This window comes from Apus apus, chromosome 4 (assembly GCF_020740795.1).
Source record: "Apus apus isolate bApuApu2 chromosome 4, bApuApu2.pri.cur, whole genome shotgun sequence".
Lineage (NCBI taxonomy): Eukaryota > Metazoa > Chordata > Aves > Apodiformes > Apodidae > Apus > Apus apus.
Window position 1 is genome coordinate 63,673,189 of NC_067285.1, and position 19,118 is coordinate 63,692,306.

Here is a 19,118-nt window from a genome sequence, read left to right on the forward strand (position 1 = left end):
GGGAGGAGGCGCGCGGCCGCCAACGGCCGCCCCCGCGCTCCGGGGAGGCGGAGGCCGCTTCTCCCCCGTCCGTCCGTCCGTCCGTCGTCCCGCAGCAGCGCCTCCGCGGGCTATGGGGGTGAGGCGGGTGCGGCGCGGGGCCGTCGCTCCCGCCGGGCCGCCCGCTCGCTCCTCCTGGCGGCCATGCCGGCTGTCTGGGAGGCGGGGGGGAGCCGCCATGGGCCGAGCTGCGCAGCTGCTGCTGCTGCTGCTGGCGGCGGGCCGGGCCGGCGCCTCTCTAGCGGGGGCCCCGGGGGTGCACAGCCTGCGGGGGAGCTGGTGGCTGCGCAACGGGAATGGCTCTGTGGTGCTCCGAGGGGAGGTGCCGGGCTGCGTCCACACCGCCCTGCACCGCCAGGGCCTCATCCAGGTACGGTGGGCAGCCGCGCCGGCGCGGCCTCGCCGCTGGTGGCACCGCGGCCGCGCGTGGGGCTGGCTGGCAGAGCCCGGCGGAGGGGCTGCGGTGCAGTGGCGCCCGAGGAGAAGCCTCGCACCTGCAGTGCCGCTCCCAAGTGGGCAGCCTGCCACGACCGATAAAAACAGCTCCCCGTGCGAGATCTCCAGAAGCGTGATGTAAGGCAGCCGTCTCAGCCCCCAAAACACTGCTCTCTCCTAGCCACTGCAGGTTTTGCTAGCATTGCTGGTGCAGCGGCCAGACTTCCTGTCCATAGCCCTTGTAGTGGCAAACGATTCTGTAGCTGCTGTATCCCCATGGCAGAGTAGTCCCATGTTGGGCCAGGGATACAAATGCAAGCCTATGCTGTGTAAGATTTTGTGGTTTTGACACGCAACCGAGGTGCTGACACCGGATACTTACAGTATCATCACAGCATGTAAGTCATGTTTACCTACACTATTGCCTCATAAGAATGAAAAGCTAAACTCACCCTATTGAAGTTTGACTTGTTGATGCAAGATATCTGGATATTTAGACATTATGGGATTTCAGGCGTTTTAGTCCCTTAAAAATCACTTTTAACACTAGCACAGCACATATGAACAGTTGAGATTGTATACTCCCATGCTGCCCAAGGGAAGTATATTCTGAAACATGAATATAAAGCTGGTACATTTAGAAGTCTAGCTTCTGCCTTAACACTGTTAAGAAGCTTTGCTGCTTCTGTTTACTCTTTATTCTTTTTAGTGTTTAGATTTGTGAAAACATAGTGACTGCTTCCTGGGAGAAATCATTAGAACTGCAGTTGTAGCTTGGTAACAAAGTACCCAGACACAAGCATAAGCTGCTTGTCACTCAGGCTTGACAAGAAACATGTCACTAACTGGAACATTGTTAAAGTAAGATACCTTTTTAAAAGGAAATACACAGAAAGTGAAATGTGTACTTGGAACAAGAAAAATAAATAAAACTTAGTGAAGTTAACTAATTTATACTGTGCCCCCAATGTTGCATTTGTTGTACAGCATTTATTTAAAAAATGCATTCTGGGTGCATGCATTTTATATTTTCTGTTATTTTTACTCTCCAGATCATTATCTTACTCTCTACTGACTAAACTTAGAGAGGCATAAGGAGAAAGTGACACCACTCCAGGCAGGATAATTCTAGCATTGTTTTGTGTTGGCATAGGTTGGGAATACCAGTACTAATAATAGATTCCAAAGAGTGTAATTGCCAGATAAAAGAAATAGTCAACATTGGTAAAGTAAATACACTAAGAAGGGGTAAGCTGAGCCACAATGGTCTCTTGTTTTAACAGCTAACTGACATGACATTTTGAATATATACAATTAAGGTTTTAAAATAGCTTTTCTGAAGTATTAAAAAGTGCAGGGGACAGGTAGACTATATATAGAGGATCAGTTAAGAGAACTGTGCCAGTTTCTGCCCTATTCCTACACAAAAGTACATGAGATAAACTGAACATCTCAGGTGTTTGGCTGTGTTGGGAGGTGTTGCTGTAAGAAGTGTGAATTCAGGAAGCTGACCAGTGCACTGACTCATACAAGATAATGATGTAGTGAAAGACATTAAATACTCTTATGAAGTGACAAAATGTGTTTGCTAATTTAGCTGCATTGCTGTAAACTGACTTGTAATTTTAGTAACCTTAAGCAGCAGTATGGTGTTTGGAAGTGAGGCTGTGATCATAAACTCTAAATGTTGCCTGGACAGAATCCCGAGCCTGCACAGAGGCATGGAAGCTTGGTCAGCCCACTGGCCAGCAGCATGAGTCTTGCTCATAGGTAGATGGGTGCTTGGCTAATTAAATCAAAGATGGTTGGTTGTGGACACTTAGAACATGTTTATGTGAATACAAGTACGAACTTGCTCCAAACACGTGCTGATATGGCCAGGTATGAACCTGCTGTGGTCTGAAAACTTGTTAAGTTGGTGGTGTTAGAAGTAGTAGCTCTGCCAAGGAGCTGAGTTAACCAAAACCACTTCACTAGTGTGGTTGGCTGACCTCAGGACTGGACCCAACTGATGTCTGACTAGTTCCATGCTCAGAACGAGTGAACTTGTTTGTACAGGCGTGTGCTGGTAACTTAAGATCAATTTAAACCCATTCGTACTTAGTTTAGCAAAGCCCAGTTTACAGAAGGGGGCATTCACAAATGTATTTACACCAGGATAACTAAATTGTTTTAAAATCACATTTTTGTTTAAAAGACAGAATAGACAGCATACCAAAATAGAGGAGCAACTTTAGCAGATTTCAGAGGTATCACAGATAGTGTTAAATGTAATCAGTCTCTGCCACCATAGTTGTAGCATTCTGCAAAACAGCAAACCTGGCTTGTTTGAAGGGGGTCAGTGATGTGGCATAATGCTTTACAGCAACATGTGGCTTCATGCTGCAAAGTGTGGCTCAGCTGTTTGTCCTGAGGTTCTTCATTGCTGCAAAAATACTTAAGACCAAATATTTTCAAATGGAGTTGCCTAAGATAATTTCCTATGTTCCTATTTATACAAAAGCACATACAGACCCTGAATTTTAGAGGCATAGAGCACTGGTTGCTCTGTTTCTTCAGTGGTCATTGCCTCTGGAAATTACCCCCTTTTTGGAGTTGTGTCACATGTAGAATTAGGAGTTTTATTATAGTTGTCTTAATACAAAAGCTTTGATCTGAAGTACTTATTTCATTTGCTCCTTTTGCTCTTTGCTGTAGAGTGTAGGATTTTTATTCGTCCCCCTGAAAATGTCACTAGACCAGCAATCCAAAAGCTTGCTGCTTTGTAAAGAAAAGCGACGATTGGTCTGAAAAGCTGTACCAGGAAATAAGAGAAGAAAGCTGGTGGGAACAAAATAATTCTGGAGAGCAAGACCCTTATGTTCAGCAACCTAGTGAAATCCATGTGGTGTTTTTCTGTGTAATTTGCAGAAATCATGGCAAATAGTACTGCATCCTTTGCCTCTGTATCTTTGGGAATTTTCCATGGGTTAGCACTCAAAGCGGAAATTTAAAATAAAATTTGGGAGGGCCTACTCCAACAATGTAGCTTAGTGGGCATCTCATAAATGAGGGAAAGGATAGCAGCAAGAATAAGCTGGTGGATATTAAGCCTGCAAAATGTGGCTTAGATTGCAAGAGTAAACTGCAAACAACTTAATTATCAGTGTGTTGTTATTTTCAATTTTAGGTTGATGCACAAACTGTTTCTGTCCAGGGATGCTCTAGCTGATCGCATGTCTGTAGCCTTACTTTAATTATCTGTGCAGGCTGTAAGTTTGAATTAAAGACATCTCTCTGAAATGGAGGGTTTGTTAGTCATCTCTCTGGATCCTCTTAGCATTCTTTCTGGAGATGTCTTTACTCTTTGGCTTATAAAATAGGTATAGGATGAACACATCTTTCTGATGTGCGCCAAATGCACGTATCTTAGAAAATGCTGTTGGCGACAATACTTTTGAGTTTCCTACTCAAGCAGTATTTACTTTTGTGTTCAAGCAGCCTAGTTCACATGCTGGATTAACTATGATAAAAAGATCCAAACATCCAAGCATGTGTTAAGCTGGCTTGTTTTAACAACATTTCCTTAGGACTCTGTAGCTCTTTCTACTCTTTAAGTGTAAAATTAAACAAACAAAAATAATACAGGAGAAATGCACATAAACAGTGGTCATAGTCACTTGAATAAAGTTAGTGCAAAGCACAGACATTATACAGACTTGCAGAAAACCTGTTGCCAACCCTACATCTCTGGAAAAAGATTTCCAGAAACCATTTTGTTTGAAGATTTAATTTGTAACTACTGTCAATGTAGTATTTTCTTTCAGGTACAGTTCTGATAAGCAAGATGTACCAGCAGATAACTTGTGCATTAAATCTTTGTGCTAGAAATAGATATCCTCTAGCATGTAATGCATGATGCTGTTTCTAGTGGCAAGTGACTCCCATAAATTTTCAGTTCCGATTAATATGGCTATTGTAGCTGGGTTTTCTCATCTGCCAGCTGTTAGCATTCATACAGAAAGATTGTTTTGTGTTATTAGCTGTCACTTCGATTTGTAAAGTGGGGAGCCTGCAACTGTGATGCTTATACAGGGACTGGTAACACTGCAGTTTCTGTCCTGTTATACAACAAGGGCATGCACCAGATACAGAGTGTTACAGTGGTCTTGGTCATACTTGGATATTAAAATGTATTACAACTTATAGAAGCTTATGTATCTTAAGTCATATTTCTTCAGTTTTGTAAAGTAGCATGTATTTTTTGTAGCTTGTTCTGCATTTCTATAAAATATGTTGTTGTGTATTTTCTGACACTTCATTGCAACTTAGATTTTTCAGAGCAAACTAGGTAACAATTAAAGTGGTTATCTTGTGGTTCTAACAGGTTGTGGCACTCAACTGATTAAATAGTTGAGTATAAGGAGACATGTAGTTTACTGCTTTGTTAGAGTAACTACTGAAAATGAATCCCTTTAGGATGGATTTCCAAAACTCATGTTCCAAGCATACGATGCGCTTGTCACTACTGTTAGTTCAGCTTGACTTAAAGCTGTAAATACAAATCTGGGCTTGCTGAAAATTGTACAAATGTCCCATGTGCTATTGCTTGAGATATCAAGGAGAGCGTGGATATGGATAAGTATCTACAGTATTTAGCTTCCAGTCTGAAGTTGGCAACAGCAAAATCATTACATTCTAAATCATGAAACATCACTTGCAAGTTGTTTTTTTTTTAGTAATCTGTTGCATCAGCAATATTTTCTTATGGTGTACATCATAAAATACCAGCAGAGTTGATTTATGAGAGAAGAGCATGCTAGGCAGTTTCAAATTAGAGCATACAAGAAAGTAGGGTAAGGCAAAATAATCCTTTTTTTCCTCTTTATTACATTTCATTACATGCTGATCTACCGCCTGGATCTGGCTTACTCTGTCTAGTGTAGTTTAGGTGTTTGTGCCATGCTCCTCTGGACTCCTGGTTGCATGGGGGCCTGAAGCTGGCCCTTCATGGGGCCAGAGCATGCCTGGCACAACTCCCTCACTTGGGCTTTGAGCCTCACTTCTGATGTGTTTATGTCTCATCCATTTCCTGCTTAACAAGAGAAGTTCTTACCTCTTATGACTGTAGCTTTTCAATATCCCTTCAAAGTCATTGCAAGGAGGAGCTTCCATCTAGGCGCTTGGCAGTGCCTAGGAACACGTGGGGCTAATTCATGTGAGGTGTATTTAATACATGTGCAGTCTTATTTTCTACCATCTTTCAAATTCTCTCAGTGCCCTTAAAAAGCTTTACATTTTTCTTTCTTTCATCCAGTTTTCTGAAATAAACCTTTATTTTTAATGTGAGCTGATTTAATGTGGGATTAAATTCTGTTTCAGATAAATCCAGACAATTTGACATCTAGAGGTGCATGTTGCAGCACCCAAAACAGTTGCATTTAATAATGAAAAGTCAATAATCTTGAAAGTGTATTGGAAAAGTAATTTTCCTTTCTTACAGGACTTTGTTGTGGTCATGCATTTTTCCTGAACCTTGAGAACTGCCTTAAAAGCATTCCTTGAACATTGCCATGTGATTCATTTTACAACAAGCAACATTTGTTGTGCTTAAAATTACTTACTAGTATTAGCATTTAACAGCTTTTTTTGTGTGATATATAAGCTGTTTTAGTAGTTCTATAGCAGTGGTATCAGTAAGCTGCTAAGTTTTATATAGAGGTGCACAGAACTAGGAGCTTCCCATCTAAAAAGGTGGGTGCCTGTGAGGAAGAAACAGCATTTGTGTGATTCATTTATATGAGTCATTAGTACCTTCTATAGCAGTCAATGCATTTCTTGAAGTTTGAAGGCTTTAGACTAATAAAGAAGAAGAAAGCCCCTTCAGGAAAAAGGATCTGCAGTATGCTCTGAGATTTAACAAGCAGCTTTGCTTATAGACTTCTGAAGAGCCCATCTGATAATGTAATTTCTGCCTCCGATGAAACATTTTTACATTTCTCTCTGCTGCTAAACAGCCAGTTTAGTGTTCTCTAGATGGCAGGTGTTTCTTCATTAACATCTTGGTATTCATATTTCCATGGAGAAACAGTGCAGGTTTCTTTTACGCAGGGTCCTGATCTTTGATGAGGCACCAGTGCTGATTGTTTGACCACTAACCAAATTGATTTTGGCTTTACAGTCTACTGTTGCTAGAGCATTTACAACTTGCATCTTATGCCTTTTGTTAAATATTTCACAAATGCAAGCGGCAACAATTGAAATTTAATATGCACGTTTTCCAAAGCATAACCTAAAATAGAATAGCATTATATGTTAAAGCAAGACAGATGTTAAAAATATGCTTTTTAAGGACATTCTGTGGGATTTCATGGTCTCTGACATCTGATGCTTGCCTTTCATTGTCTCAATATAGTAAACTTAGCAGAGTTTCTTTTATGAGCCTGAATTTTGCATTTTAATATGCATTTATTAGCCTTAAATTTTGGATCTTAATAAAAGTCTCAGATGTATTCCCCAAGCATTTTGCATATAAAAGTAATGGTATGGATCTTAAAATTCAGTAATTGTTCTGGTAAGCTCATATTACTTGACTTTTAGCAAACACACTGTATTATCAATATGGAGGTAACTATTTTACTGAGGTAATAAGACCTTTCCTTCTGAGCTCTTATTCCCTTGTAGTAAGAAATTTGATTGATTGAGCATAGCATGTAGAGGCGAGGCAACAACTTTCCCTCTGTAGGGGCTCAAGGAGTGATGTATATATTGCTGTGGGACTCCAGAAGAGATTATGCTACTGAGGACAGTAATTTAGATGTTATGATTTTGCTCTGCTGTGTAAATAGGTTTGTGTTCATACTACAGAGCCTGACCCTATTAGTTGTAAAGTAATTATGAGGCATGAAACAATGTTTTTTAGAAGATTTCAATTCCAGAAGTGTCATTAGCATCTATACTGACTCCTGAAAGGAGGAGAAAAATGGAGCTTCAACAAGAAAGGAAAAAAAAACAAGCTGGGGAAGATTTTTTTTCAGTGTGAATCCAGATATTCACTTGGCCAAAAAGGTCAAGGACATAGCTGAGACCCACTGTGCCTTTATTCTTCCTGAGTAGTGTGACTAAAGGGTAAAGAACACATTCAGTATAAATGCAGCATTCTTCTCAAAAGTAGTTGTTTAATTTTATACAACAAACCAAACTGTGTTGCTTCTCCTTCTCTTTCTTCCTCCCTCCACATATAATAATTTAATTTAGCCTTACTACATTCAGACTAGTTAACAAGAAACAACTGGAGTATTTGCAGTTATTTAAAATTGTAGACATTCGTTCACTGCGTTCTCTAGAGGGCTAAAATGCAGTTTCTTTACCTTTTAAAATCCTGTTAGTCTTACTTTCTGCATCATTATGAGGGTGATCACGTTTCTGTGTTTCTGGTTCTCTCATGAAGTCACAAGCTGTCCTTTTTATTTTTTTTTTTTATTTCCAGCCCAGTAATTTCTTATGTAAAAACAAATCCTGCTCCCTCTAGTTTGAATATGAATGATAATAGCAAACAGGTTTTGACCTATATAAGTAAAGTCAAATACTACCAAAACTTTCCTTTTACATATTATTTTGAAGGTGAAAAGGTGTATCAGGGCTAAGTAAATAAGGTGGATTTTGCATTTGCAGACTGTGTGAAGTAAAAGTACTCATCTGATGGCTGTTATGATGCGTTTCATGTAGTAACACTATTACTAAATAAGTCTTGTAATGTTCTTTTTGTTGGTCTGTTTTTAGGATCCGTACTATAGATTTAATGACATGATGTACAGATGGATCTCACTGGATAACTGGACTTATAGCAGGTCATTCCAAACTCCTTTTGACATCAGGTATGCAGTAAAGATACGTCTAAAATAGTTCTTTGCCATCTTTCATGCAGAATTTCTAGTTAATCCATCAGCTCAAAATCTGCTTAATACTTTTGTATCTAAAAAAACAAATTAGGCAATCATGTAGACCTGCAAAGCTGTTGCAGAAGAACACTTCAGTAGTTGCTTTTGCCTACTTTTTATAACTGTTAAAAATTACTTATGAATTGCCGACTAAGGAAGGATAATACTTTGGCTAATTGGAGGGTAGCCCATCTGATAGCTGGTGAGTATGTGAACATGCTGTGTTGCAGACTTGAGCCACTTCAGCTGTCATCTTAATTTGACTATTTAAAGATATAACGTAGCCACACTAGGTCAAACATTTTTAGTGGTAATTGAGACAACTGCTTCTAAAGATAATGGTGACATATGTTTTTTTCTTATTGTCTATCTCCTGTGGGCTGTTAACTCTAGGTATTCTAACGTTTTTTTATACATATGTTATCTTCTGTAGAAAGTGGCAGAAAGTGAATTTGGTTTTTGAGGGATTGGATACAGTATCAGAGATCCTGATGAACAATATAACTCTTGGGAGAACAGACAACATGTTCATCAGATATGTAAGTAATAAGTTTATTTCTGAAGGTGCTTCATTTTTTGCTTCAAAGCCCTTTTGTGCTGAGAACTTTCAAGTATACATAAAAATAGGTCCTTGAATGCTGAAAGTGTTGACCTAAAGACTGCATGTGTAATCAGATAACTGAAAGACAAGTGTACTTACCTTTTCAGTAGCAGCAGGATCAGATCTAGAGGTGAATGTGTCTTGTTCTGAATGAGTGGCCCTATGCAAGAGGATCAGTTCAGCTAATAATATAAGTCTTGCTTCTTGGGATGTGTCACAGCTCCAAGAAAACGTAAGCTTGAATCTGTTATATTAGCTGTAAATCTGCTTACTAATTGGTATTAGAATGGTTAACATGTGAATACTGAAATGAAAATGGACGTGTTGCAAAGCCTTTGTAAGTATGTCCGTGCTTGCTTTTTTTTTTATATATAGGGGTTTTGACTTTTATATTGGGCTTTTGATAACATTGTGTTGCATTTTTGGGCTTAGCCTGTGTCAGCATGAAAATACTTATGGAACGATACTGAGAGTGGCAAAAACATTCAAATTAATTTTATAGCTTTAAAATATAAAATTATTCCACGTACTAGCATAAGGGACTTTTCTTTCAAAATAATAAAAAAGGGAAAAGTTAAAGGAACAATGCTAGTGGAATAAGTGAATTACAAAGGTAATCTGGTGTCTTCATATCTCAGTGTTTACCATTCTGGCAGGTTTTATTGCAGAAGTACTGGCCCAAGACATGGGAGCTAGATTCTGCCACCTGGGTCTGTGTGACCTGGGACAAATCACGTAGGTTCTCTGTGACTTAGTTTTACCATCTGTGAAATAAGAAATTTCACAGAGCTTTTATGAAAATGTAATTATTTAGTCTTTGGAGAATATGTAAAGAATTGCCAATAGCAGGCTCTGTAGAATTGGGAAAAGATATTATTTTGCCTTTATTTCTGCAACTTCATTCTGTGTCAGATTGTAACAGTTCATGAAATGGCCTTCACTGTAAAACCATAATGAACTGTATTAGATGGAATCTAGGATTACTGTGACCCAGACTTCTGCTTTGTTCACCTGTTCCACAAGACAACTGCATCTGCGAGGACTCAGTGAAAGCTCTGTATGGGGCATACTATTTGCTTTGTAATTTTCTGCAGTATGGTACAGATGTACTGTAAGTACATGGTAAGTGATGCTAGCTGGGCTACTTACAAGTTGGAAAAAATTGCCAGGACTTGGCTTGTCACAAATGAACACTTGTGAAGAAGAAATGAGCATTAGCCTTTGGAACTGTATCATCTTGATAGCACAGGATAATTCTGAAACCAAACATTTACCCTTCTGTCCGGCCACACTGAAGGGGGTTTTGTGAGCCAGTGAGGAAGCTCCCAGATACTTTATTTGGTGCTGGCATGGAATGTGTATCTGTACATTTTGGGCCTGAGAGTACAGGTGGCACGCAATTCAGCTTTGCAGCATTCATGCAAAAGGCAGCTCAGTACTTTGCAGTAGGTAAGCTGGCGACACAGTGTGAGTTGGAAGGACTTCTATATAGATCAGCTTTTGGAGTCAGAGCAAGGTGTCTCTCTAAAGGTGCAAATGAATTCTGAGCGAGGAAGGACAGTAAAGATTCTCTTGCCATCCTTTTCCTTCAAGCACTTTTGTGTGCAAGCAGTGCTGCAGGCTGCAATGGGGGTTCAGTGTGGGGAAAGTGGTTTGCCTGGAAACATCTTGTATCTGAGATGTTACTGTGTATTTTCTTTATTCAGCTTAAGAAGTAGGTTTTCTTTTCCTTCAAAATCGGAGCCTGCTGAGACTATAGTTCAAATGTCTTTTAATAATATATGTATGGTGTTTAAATTCCAATGTAACAGTGATTATAAATATCATAAATAAATGTCAGTGCTCTAATGATTTTGTTTTGTTTTGTTTACCTAGAGCTTTGATATTACCAGCGTGATCAAGGAGGTCAATTTTGTTGAAGTCCGTTTTTTATCAGCCATTTCATATGCAGCAGAGCAGAGCAGGTATCACAAAGCATACAGCATCCCCCCAGCGTGCCCTCCACCTGTGCAGAAAGGAGAGTGCCATGCTAATTTCATCAGAAAGGTAGGGGCAGAATTGTCTGTCTCTGGCTTCAGGCTTGGAAAGAGGAATGCACCATGTGCTATCCTTATAGATGTATCCTGAAACCTGCAATGTCATTTTATAAGTAGGGCATTTTTTTTCATTGCAGCTTCCTTCTCCTGTCCCTCTCAGAAACGTGTAATCTAGCGTGGTGATAATATAAGAGACATAGAAAGGCCAAGCTTCATATCTAGGTGATAAAAATGTTTAAAAGGCTGTTTTCATCAAGGAGTCAGCAAGGAGACTTGCTGCTAAGAGAGCAGGATAGCATTGGGAAATGTGTAATCATTACATTTTGATCCACTGGGTGGGTTTAGCCATGTATGCTGACAATAGCGTTCAAACTTGCAAATACCAGTGTAGATTGCCAAGGCTGTAAAAATCTCAGTGAAGCAGCTTTGTGAGTGTTCGCTGTTGCTCATGTGCTGTGCTATTTATACTGGGCAGCTCAGGCATGTTCTGAGAAGTGTTATCTAACAGAAGACCTGTTCTCATTATGGTTTTGTGAGGTGTGGCTTGTAAGTACATAGTGAAAACAATGTAATATACAACAAATAAAGCTCAGAAACTCTGATTTCAGACCTGGCTTCACTGCTGTTGAAACTTACTCAAGGCAAACTATCATTTGAGTAGTATCTCATATTTCTGATACCTTTTCAGCAGCTAGAGACAATGGCTAGGTGATCTTATTTTGGAATTACTTTTTGGGTGTTTCTGCATATTGTCTCCACTTAAATGCTTTTCTTGCTCATTATTTTTAATCTTTTAAATAAAGTCCTTTTAGAGCCTCCTCAAAAAAATTATTGGAATCCTGCTAATCTAAACCCAGATGTGATTTCCTTTAAAATTTGTTAATAGGGAGGTAGATTCCATGTTGTTCTGGGAAGATCCTTCAGCAGTAAGATGTTGTCTTTATTACTACTTGCTGCTACTTTTACTTTCATTACATTTTAAAATGTTGATTAATTCTTCTCAGTCCACTGTTTCTTAGAAATCAGTGCAGAGAGGAACTTGGAAGGCAGAAGGCACTTAAACAGCTGTAGTTTTATTTATAGAGCAAAATTAGCCAGGAATGTTTTTAAGCTTTACTGAACTATACACTTAAATTTGTAAGAAAATACCCTAGCGCTTTTCCTCAAAGGAGTTGACTGTACTTGGAAGCTGCTTCAGACATTTCCAGAAACGTTTTTAGCTCAAAGTATATGGCAACAACAGCAGTGATGTCCCATTTAAAATAAACAAACATACTAGAACATTGCTAAAGCAGGCTGGCTGCTTACCATCTTAAAATAATGGAGAGCTGTTTACACATTTGAGGTTCAGTATTAAGTGCAGTAAACATGTCTAAATCTAAACAGGAATTTTTAACAAGATGCAAGCTTTTCACTGGTAATGTATTTCAGTAATACAAGAATTGTTCTTATGACATACTATTTCTGATAGTGGTCTCTGCAATATTATTAGTGAAACCTGACAATCTGTCAGTGATTTTTTATCAAGGAAAAATTGTTTTCAATCTGACTTGTTTTCTAAGAACATGTTATCTCTGTTTTTACACTTGAAATAGGTACAGTGCTTGCTTCCCGAAAGGCTCTTTTGCAACCTGATAGGGAGGCAGGCTGACTCAAGTGATGCAAGGGATAGGCTGGACTTGTGCAGTGTTGTCTGCCAAAATTAGTATGCCTTAGCTGTAAGTTATTAGTCTCTAAATTTAGAACTGTTGGTCACTGTACAAGACTTTAAGGAGATCTATTGTATTTGCTTTGGGGGCCGGGGCTGTGTGAAGCTTAGAGGTAGATGAAGAGATATCTTCAAGAAATTTTTTATCTACAGGTCTGACCTGGTTTAAAAAGCATTGTAGGTGCTTCTCTTCCTGAACAGCATTTTATAATTCTGACAGTTATTCTGATGTTAGAACCAGAACTAGGCTATTTCTCAACCATCTTCCCTTTGTTTTTGTATGAGAACCATAAAAAGGGAGAAACAGTGAACATGACTGAACTACACAAATGCACCAGACGTAAATATTTCTTTCCTTGTACTAATCTGTGGTGTTACAAAATAAATAGGGGATAAAGTATTTCAGATATACCCACAATTTTTAATTTGATATTTTTCTTTTAGAATACTTTAACATTCATAACCATCAGTTTTCTGCTTACTTTGTCTTTTAGGTATACAATTAAATACTGACATTAAAAAATAAGATAATTCAGAGCTGAATTGAGAGTAATCTGCTGGTTTGTTTTTTTGATCTTTACTGTTTGTTTTTTTTTATAAGTGGTGAGCTAGGTGGTATTTTGCTCTCTCACTAATATAAAATTTTGCTATGCATTGATGTCTAATACAAATTTGTATTTTTTAATATAATTTACGTAGTAGCAGCAGAGTTCTGGTCAAGAAATAAGAGAACTGTAGGCTCTTCTGGGTTTATGGAAACTGGAAAAGAGCTTAAGTGCGTGGCGATATTTTATTTCTAGATAGCAAATATTTTTTTTGTTTCTGGCACAGCATGAACGTCTGTATTAAAAGCAGGCAATTGTAATTTAATAATTCTGTATTCCAGGAACAGTGTTCATTTAGTTGGGACTGGGGCCCTTCTTTTCCCACTCAAGGAATCTGGAAAGATGTTAGGATTGAAGCCTATAACCATTATAACCTGATTTACTTTTCTGTGTCTTCTTTCTTTGGTAAGTGTTGTTACTGCTTTTTATTGTTGTTTTACCTTTGGAAAACAACCCATTTTATTTGTTAAGCTCAATTAACTGTCAGTTTAGGAAACGTTTTATTTTTTTATTATGACTTTGTATATGGTCCTTAACACAGCACACCCTTTTAGGTCTTGAAACAGTACTTAAGTACAAACAGTAGTGATTAAAATATTAGATTCAGAATCTTTTTTGGCTTGAAGATCCCCGAATAACTGCTGAAGTTAGACCCTGCTTTTATTTTTTTTAATTTTTTTTTTTAATTGGCATGTGTTTTCACCAAGACTCCCAATAAACACATCTCACTTTTGTCTCAACTCCATTTAAAACAAAGGCAAAGCTGCTATGGGAATTTAGTTTCATCTTGGTAAGACAAATGCGCAATAAGCAGCTTCAAGAGCACTGAGTCTTCAGGACACAACCTGAAGTCTGAGAAAGAAGAGCAGTCGTGCTATGCAAGGATAATTTATTAAGGCTGCAATTTAAGAGGACAGGCTTCTGCATTCCTGCTACCTAACTTACCTAACCGGTTTCCTTCCTTGACGTGGTCTTTGATTTTCCTCTCCTTTGTCCTGAAGATCATTGCAGCTGAGCAAAAGTAGTTAATTTTCTATGGAAACTTTCTGTAAGGGGTAATATGCCTCACTGTAGACCACCCGCACGCTTTCTTTCACTGTGTGTTGAGCCCAGCCTTCAGTGGAGTGGAGGAAAGGCTAGCACGTGAGACCTCTGCACTGGGTTGAATTTCAGCCCTTGGGAATAGAGTTGTTCTGTATGAATAAAAGCGGAAGACGTCACTCACTGGCTGCTTTTAAAGCTTCCTGAAATAGCTGCAGGTCTTAGCTAGAATTAACGTGACTGGAATTTCCATGGAAAGCCCCAGCACAGGCTCGCTGTGTTCTCTAAAATTTAGTTGCAGTAAAGTCTTTTCTGGATCCTCCCACATTCCGACAACTCCACCTTCTGGTAGGTAGGGCCTTGCTCTCTGGGTAAGCGGAGGGAGCAAACATCTTTCGTTCAGCAGAAAGTGGTTTGGAACCAGGTTAGTATTAAAGCATAATAGCATTTGAAAAATAAAGCGTAAATTAACAACTTGCCTACATGGTTATATTGCTCATCAGATTTGGTGTCATAGCCTTTCGGCCTCTGAGTCTGTAAAAGATTTGTTGTTCTTGATTTCTGTGCCTAGACCCCACAGTTCATGCAATGAGGAGTGGGCTAGAATTTATATATGCCCTTGAAAGGGAGGGCACTGTGATGGCTAACCCTTGTGGGGTGTGTTGGGTGTTTTTTTAACTCTTTCAACGTTTCTGAAAATTGGTCTTCCCTGGATAATGAATGTCATATAAACTTGGGAACACATTTATTCCTCTTCATTCTACAGAAGACAGTGAAAATCACACTAGGGCTGAATGTAAGTCTTTAGGAGTGAGCTCTCTCTCTCCTGGAGGAAGGAGAGCTAGAATATACACATGAAAGAGATAGCAGTGATTAGTAAGTTGGGTATACAAAAATATGTCTTAGTTCTAGATTTCCTGGTTTTCTGGGTTTTTTTACGTTTGTTTAGATAGGTGTTTGTCTGTAATATTTGAACTATAGAATTAGCCAGGCCGTGTTTGTAGATAGGTAAATTAATTGCTGAAGTTAATGGGAAATTTACACATTAATCTTTAGTACCCTTGACCCTGGCTTGCCTTATTAAGTAAGGTTTATAAAGGAGAGGACCCTCCAAGATAACTGTAGTGCAATCTTTGGGAAGTCCTTAACTTGTTTCCTCCACCACGTTATAGTGGTAGAAGGGACATAAAGATACAGCCCATCAAGTCTAGACACAATGGGCCCAATTCATCCCCAGCATAACTGCATTCATTTTGTCTAGTGACTCTGGGATGAATTCAGCTTGTTTTCTATTAATACGGTTTTTGTTTCATTGACAAAAGTCATTGTACTGCCTTGTGATTACAATCTTTCCCAAAGAGTACCATGTTCATATGAGTGCTGACTAAAAGCAAATAAAATGTCTATGGCGGTTGGTGGGGAAAAAATTCTTCCCAGTGAAGTGACTGGTGGCATGGTCTCTGACTTTTGATCAGAACTCTGAAAAAACCCTGGATGGCTTTTGAAAAAAAAAAAAAAAGTTCTAAAATTTATATCATATTGCATAGTTCTCTTCTGTGTCAGAAAATTGCAAAGACACGTATCAAATGCACTAACTGGGAAGACCTTGTATGTCAGGTTCAAACACAGCCTGAAAATTGTTAGTCTGAGGTGTCTGAATTTGTTTATTTGATGAGAGATCATGTTAACCATTAGATATATAAACACAATTCTTAAATTCCCATTTTTTTTCTCCTTCTTTTACTTAGTAAACAGTGCTCAGCTGTGGAGTCTTGAAATTGAGTCTATTTTTGATGTAGTCAGCTCCAAGCCAGTTGCAGGTCTTGTGACTGTGAGCATACCTGAACTGCAAACGCAGCAAACATTCAGTGTGAAGCTTCAACCTGGAGAAGGCAGCATTGTGCTGCTTGTAAACATCAACAAGGTAAGGAGGTGTGTGTGGAACCCTAGGCAACTGGAAAATGTTTCCCCTGGTTTCCAAGGTGTCTTTCTGCCTCCATGCCATTTTAGGCCTCCCTCCCCTTCTGTACTGTGTTCCTGACTTTAACAATAGTTCTGTACCCCTTACATGATAGAACAGTTCTTTTTCTCTCTAAAAATTTATGTCTGTGTGGCTACAGAGCTCAGTGACAAAAAAGATGATGAAACCTTTCCTTTACTGCAAAACAAATAGATCACATCATCAGTGGCCACTGTTAAATGAGCTACTTAGGTAAATAACCTTTGGATACTCTGCATCACTTCACGTAACTGGCAGTAGGTATCTTGTCTCCCACTATATTATTTACTAGTCTGATTGGGACTACAATGTACTACAATATGTATGGTTCTCCCAGGAAAGAGAGGAAACAGACCTCAAACCTCTCAGTAGATACTCTTTCAGGTAAATAAAAGCTTGAAGAGACATATAAGTGCTTGACTGTCAGTAAAAGTTGGTGGACATTTTGTTGAGTAGTACCTCCTTACTTCGGCTTGTAGTCCCTTGGGTAAAAAAAAACTCAGGAGGAATTTTAGAGAGGTAAAGGATGCTCTAATGAGGAGAGAACTCAATTGAAAAATCATTAATTTAGTATACACCCGAGTGATGAAAGAGGAAAGAGTCAGTAGGTTTATCTTCAGAGGGTATTGGGAAACTATCTGGTGGCAGACTTAATTCGCCAGCATTATTTCACTTCTATATAATTTGTTTTGCATGTTGTTTTTCTTAGAAACTGTTTAGTTTTAACACACAGGTTTTAACACACGTAGGCTTGAGAGATGAAGAAAATCAGTGTGTCTGTTCTAATTGACAACTGTGTCTTGAATTATGCAGTGAGTCCAGTGCGGCAGACGGAAGCATGAACTTTGTCTTGGCTTCTCGCTCAAAGAGCATGACCCTAGTGGAGCGGGCTCTGCAGAACTGAACCTGACAGTAGCAGGTCCAAGTCACGGGGCAGGGCGGGAGCTCTGGCAAGTACAGTGCAGCTGCAGCTGAGGGTGTTCTCCCCTGGAGAGAGCTGCCACAGGGCATAGTTAGAGTTGTGGGTGAGCAATGTGCTGCGAGCAGGAATTTGGGCCTTCTGACAGTTCTGGCAGTTAATAGCATTTGAGAATCTGCCCTCAAGTCTTTGCGTATTTTACTGGTTCTATTGATTTCCTCTGTTGCTGTGCAACTCTGCATTTGTTTGCCCAGTTTGAATGCATTATGAGTATATTCTGAAGTTCTTTTGTCAGTTGCTTGAGTGGAGAAAAAGCATGTGTTAAAGGCAAGCAGGGTATTTATGTTCTAGTGTGCACACTCTGTGACTTCCATGCTTATGTGCTGTTTTATTTTGACATGAAAGCATAAAAGCATACAAACATGATTTTTGTTACTGTTTTCATCTGACATGCAAATTGCATGAGCAATTACAAATAGCCAGTTTCATTTGAAACAATCATTAATGTCTGCTTAACCTTATCAGGAATTACATTAAGCAGGCACTGCAAAGTGAAACTTCAAACATTATTTTGGTGTATTTAATTGCCCCGCCCTCCACCTTAAAAGAAATCTAGTAGTGTAGCATGACAGCAGGTTTGTGAGGAAGCACTTCCTTCAGAGCAGAGACAACAGTGTTTTATTATTCTTTGTACAAAAAAGGCTTTGCTGCATTAATTCACATCAGCTGATTTTACAAGAAGCCCTGCAATGAGCTCTTATGTATCGATGAGCCTAACAGAGCCCTTGCTCTGTACAACAAACAGACTTGTGTGGTGCATGTTAAATAGTGAGACCTCACTATAAATTTATTTCTAGTTGAGACCTTATTGCCAATTATGTTGCGAAGCCAGTAGGCGTTTTAGTGCTACGTATCACCCGAAGTGTGTAGCAGTCTTCCTGCAGTTGCCACACAAAGTGCTGTGTTGCTAACTTGACAGCATTTTGCTCATCAGCTAATGGTGAGCATGGGGATGACATCATTAGTGGCCAATGAGACACTCCAGCCATGCCAGGCGGCTGTGAACACTCCCTTGTTGAGGCACACACTGATTTTGTGCTTCCATTTGTATCTGTGCAGCACAAAGATTTTTAGTAATTCTGCACAAGCAGTTATGACAATTCTGTATCAGGGAAACTGAAATGTTAGTAGATACATTTATGATTGTTTCCAAGTATGGCTACAGCAAAACATATTGCTGGGCTGCTCTCTGGCGTCATTTTGTTTGAAAAGATTGAAGCACTCCTTACATTACTCTATTCAGTGTTGATCCCTCCATTGTTTGGTTGCATGCACTATTGCTTTCTTTCCACAACTTTTGTGTTGTGCACTGAACTGGCAAATGTTGGCAATAGGATTGAGCAGCAGGAGTAGATTCCTGGAATTAAGATATAAATATTACTCAGTGACTAGACTCTGTGACTAGAAAAATGAGAAAATTAAATCATTGTTATCCTAGAGTCAGTTTTTTTGTGTTTGTAAAAATTATGGTGTACTAATTATTTCATTAGGAAGCATAAAGAAAAAGAAGAAACCACTGAAAAGAAAGAATGAAACATGATTTTACTTAAAAGCTTGACATAAGTGAAGCAGTCAGTATGGTCACGTATTACCAAAGTCAAATTGATAAATGTCACTTCTCCATATTGAATATTGTATGTGATAGTTAAAAGAATCAGTGAGGGGAGGGGTACAATGGCTGGTAAACAATGCCTGCTCCTGATACGGTATTTGAATTTTGGAGGAATATTCTGTTGATGTACCTCAGCTGAAGGAT

The 19,118-nt window shown here is 39.2% G+C and overlaps 1 protein-coding gene across 3 annotated transcripts in view; it reads left to right on the forward strand.

Moving 5' to 3' along the window:
• The window catches only part of MANBA (mannosidase beta), a 54,899-nt gene that overhangs the window by 7,866 nt on the left and 27,915 nt on the right, over positions 1-19,118 (forward strand). For 2 of the 3 annotated variants that reach the window (XM_051619807.1, XM_051619809.1), the window contains exons 1-6: positions 12-409; positions 8,236-8,330; positions 8,827-8,932; positions 10,870-11,040; positions 13,625-13,748; positions 16,133-16,308. In XM_051619807.1, the coding sequence (XP_051475767.1) occupies positions 113-409; positions 8,236-8,330; positions 8,827-8,932; positions 10,870-11,040; positions 13,625-13,748; positions 16,133-16,308 (969 nt within the window). In that variant the 5' untranslated portion in view covers positions 12-112. Of the gene's footprint in view, positions 1-11; positions 410-8,235; positions 8,331-8,826; positions 8,933-10,869; positions 11,041-13,624; positions 13,749-16,132; positions 16,309-19,118 lie in introns of those variants that run through there. The other variant, XM_051619808.1, reaches the window with a different exon arrangement.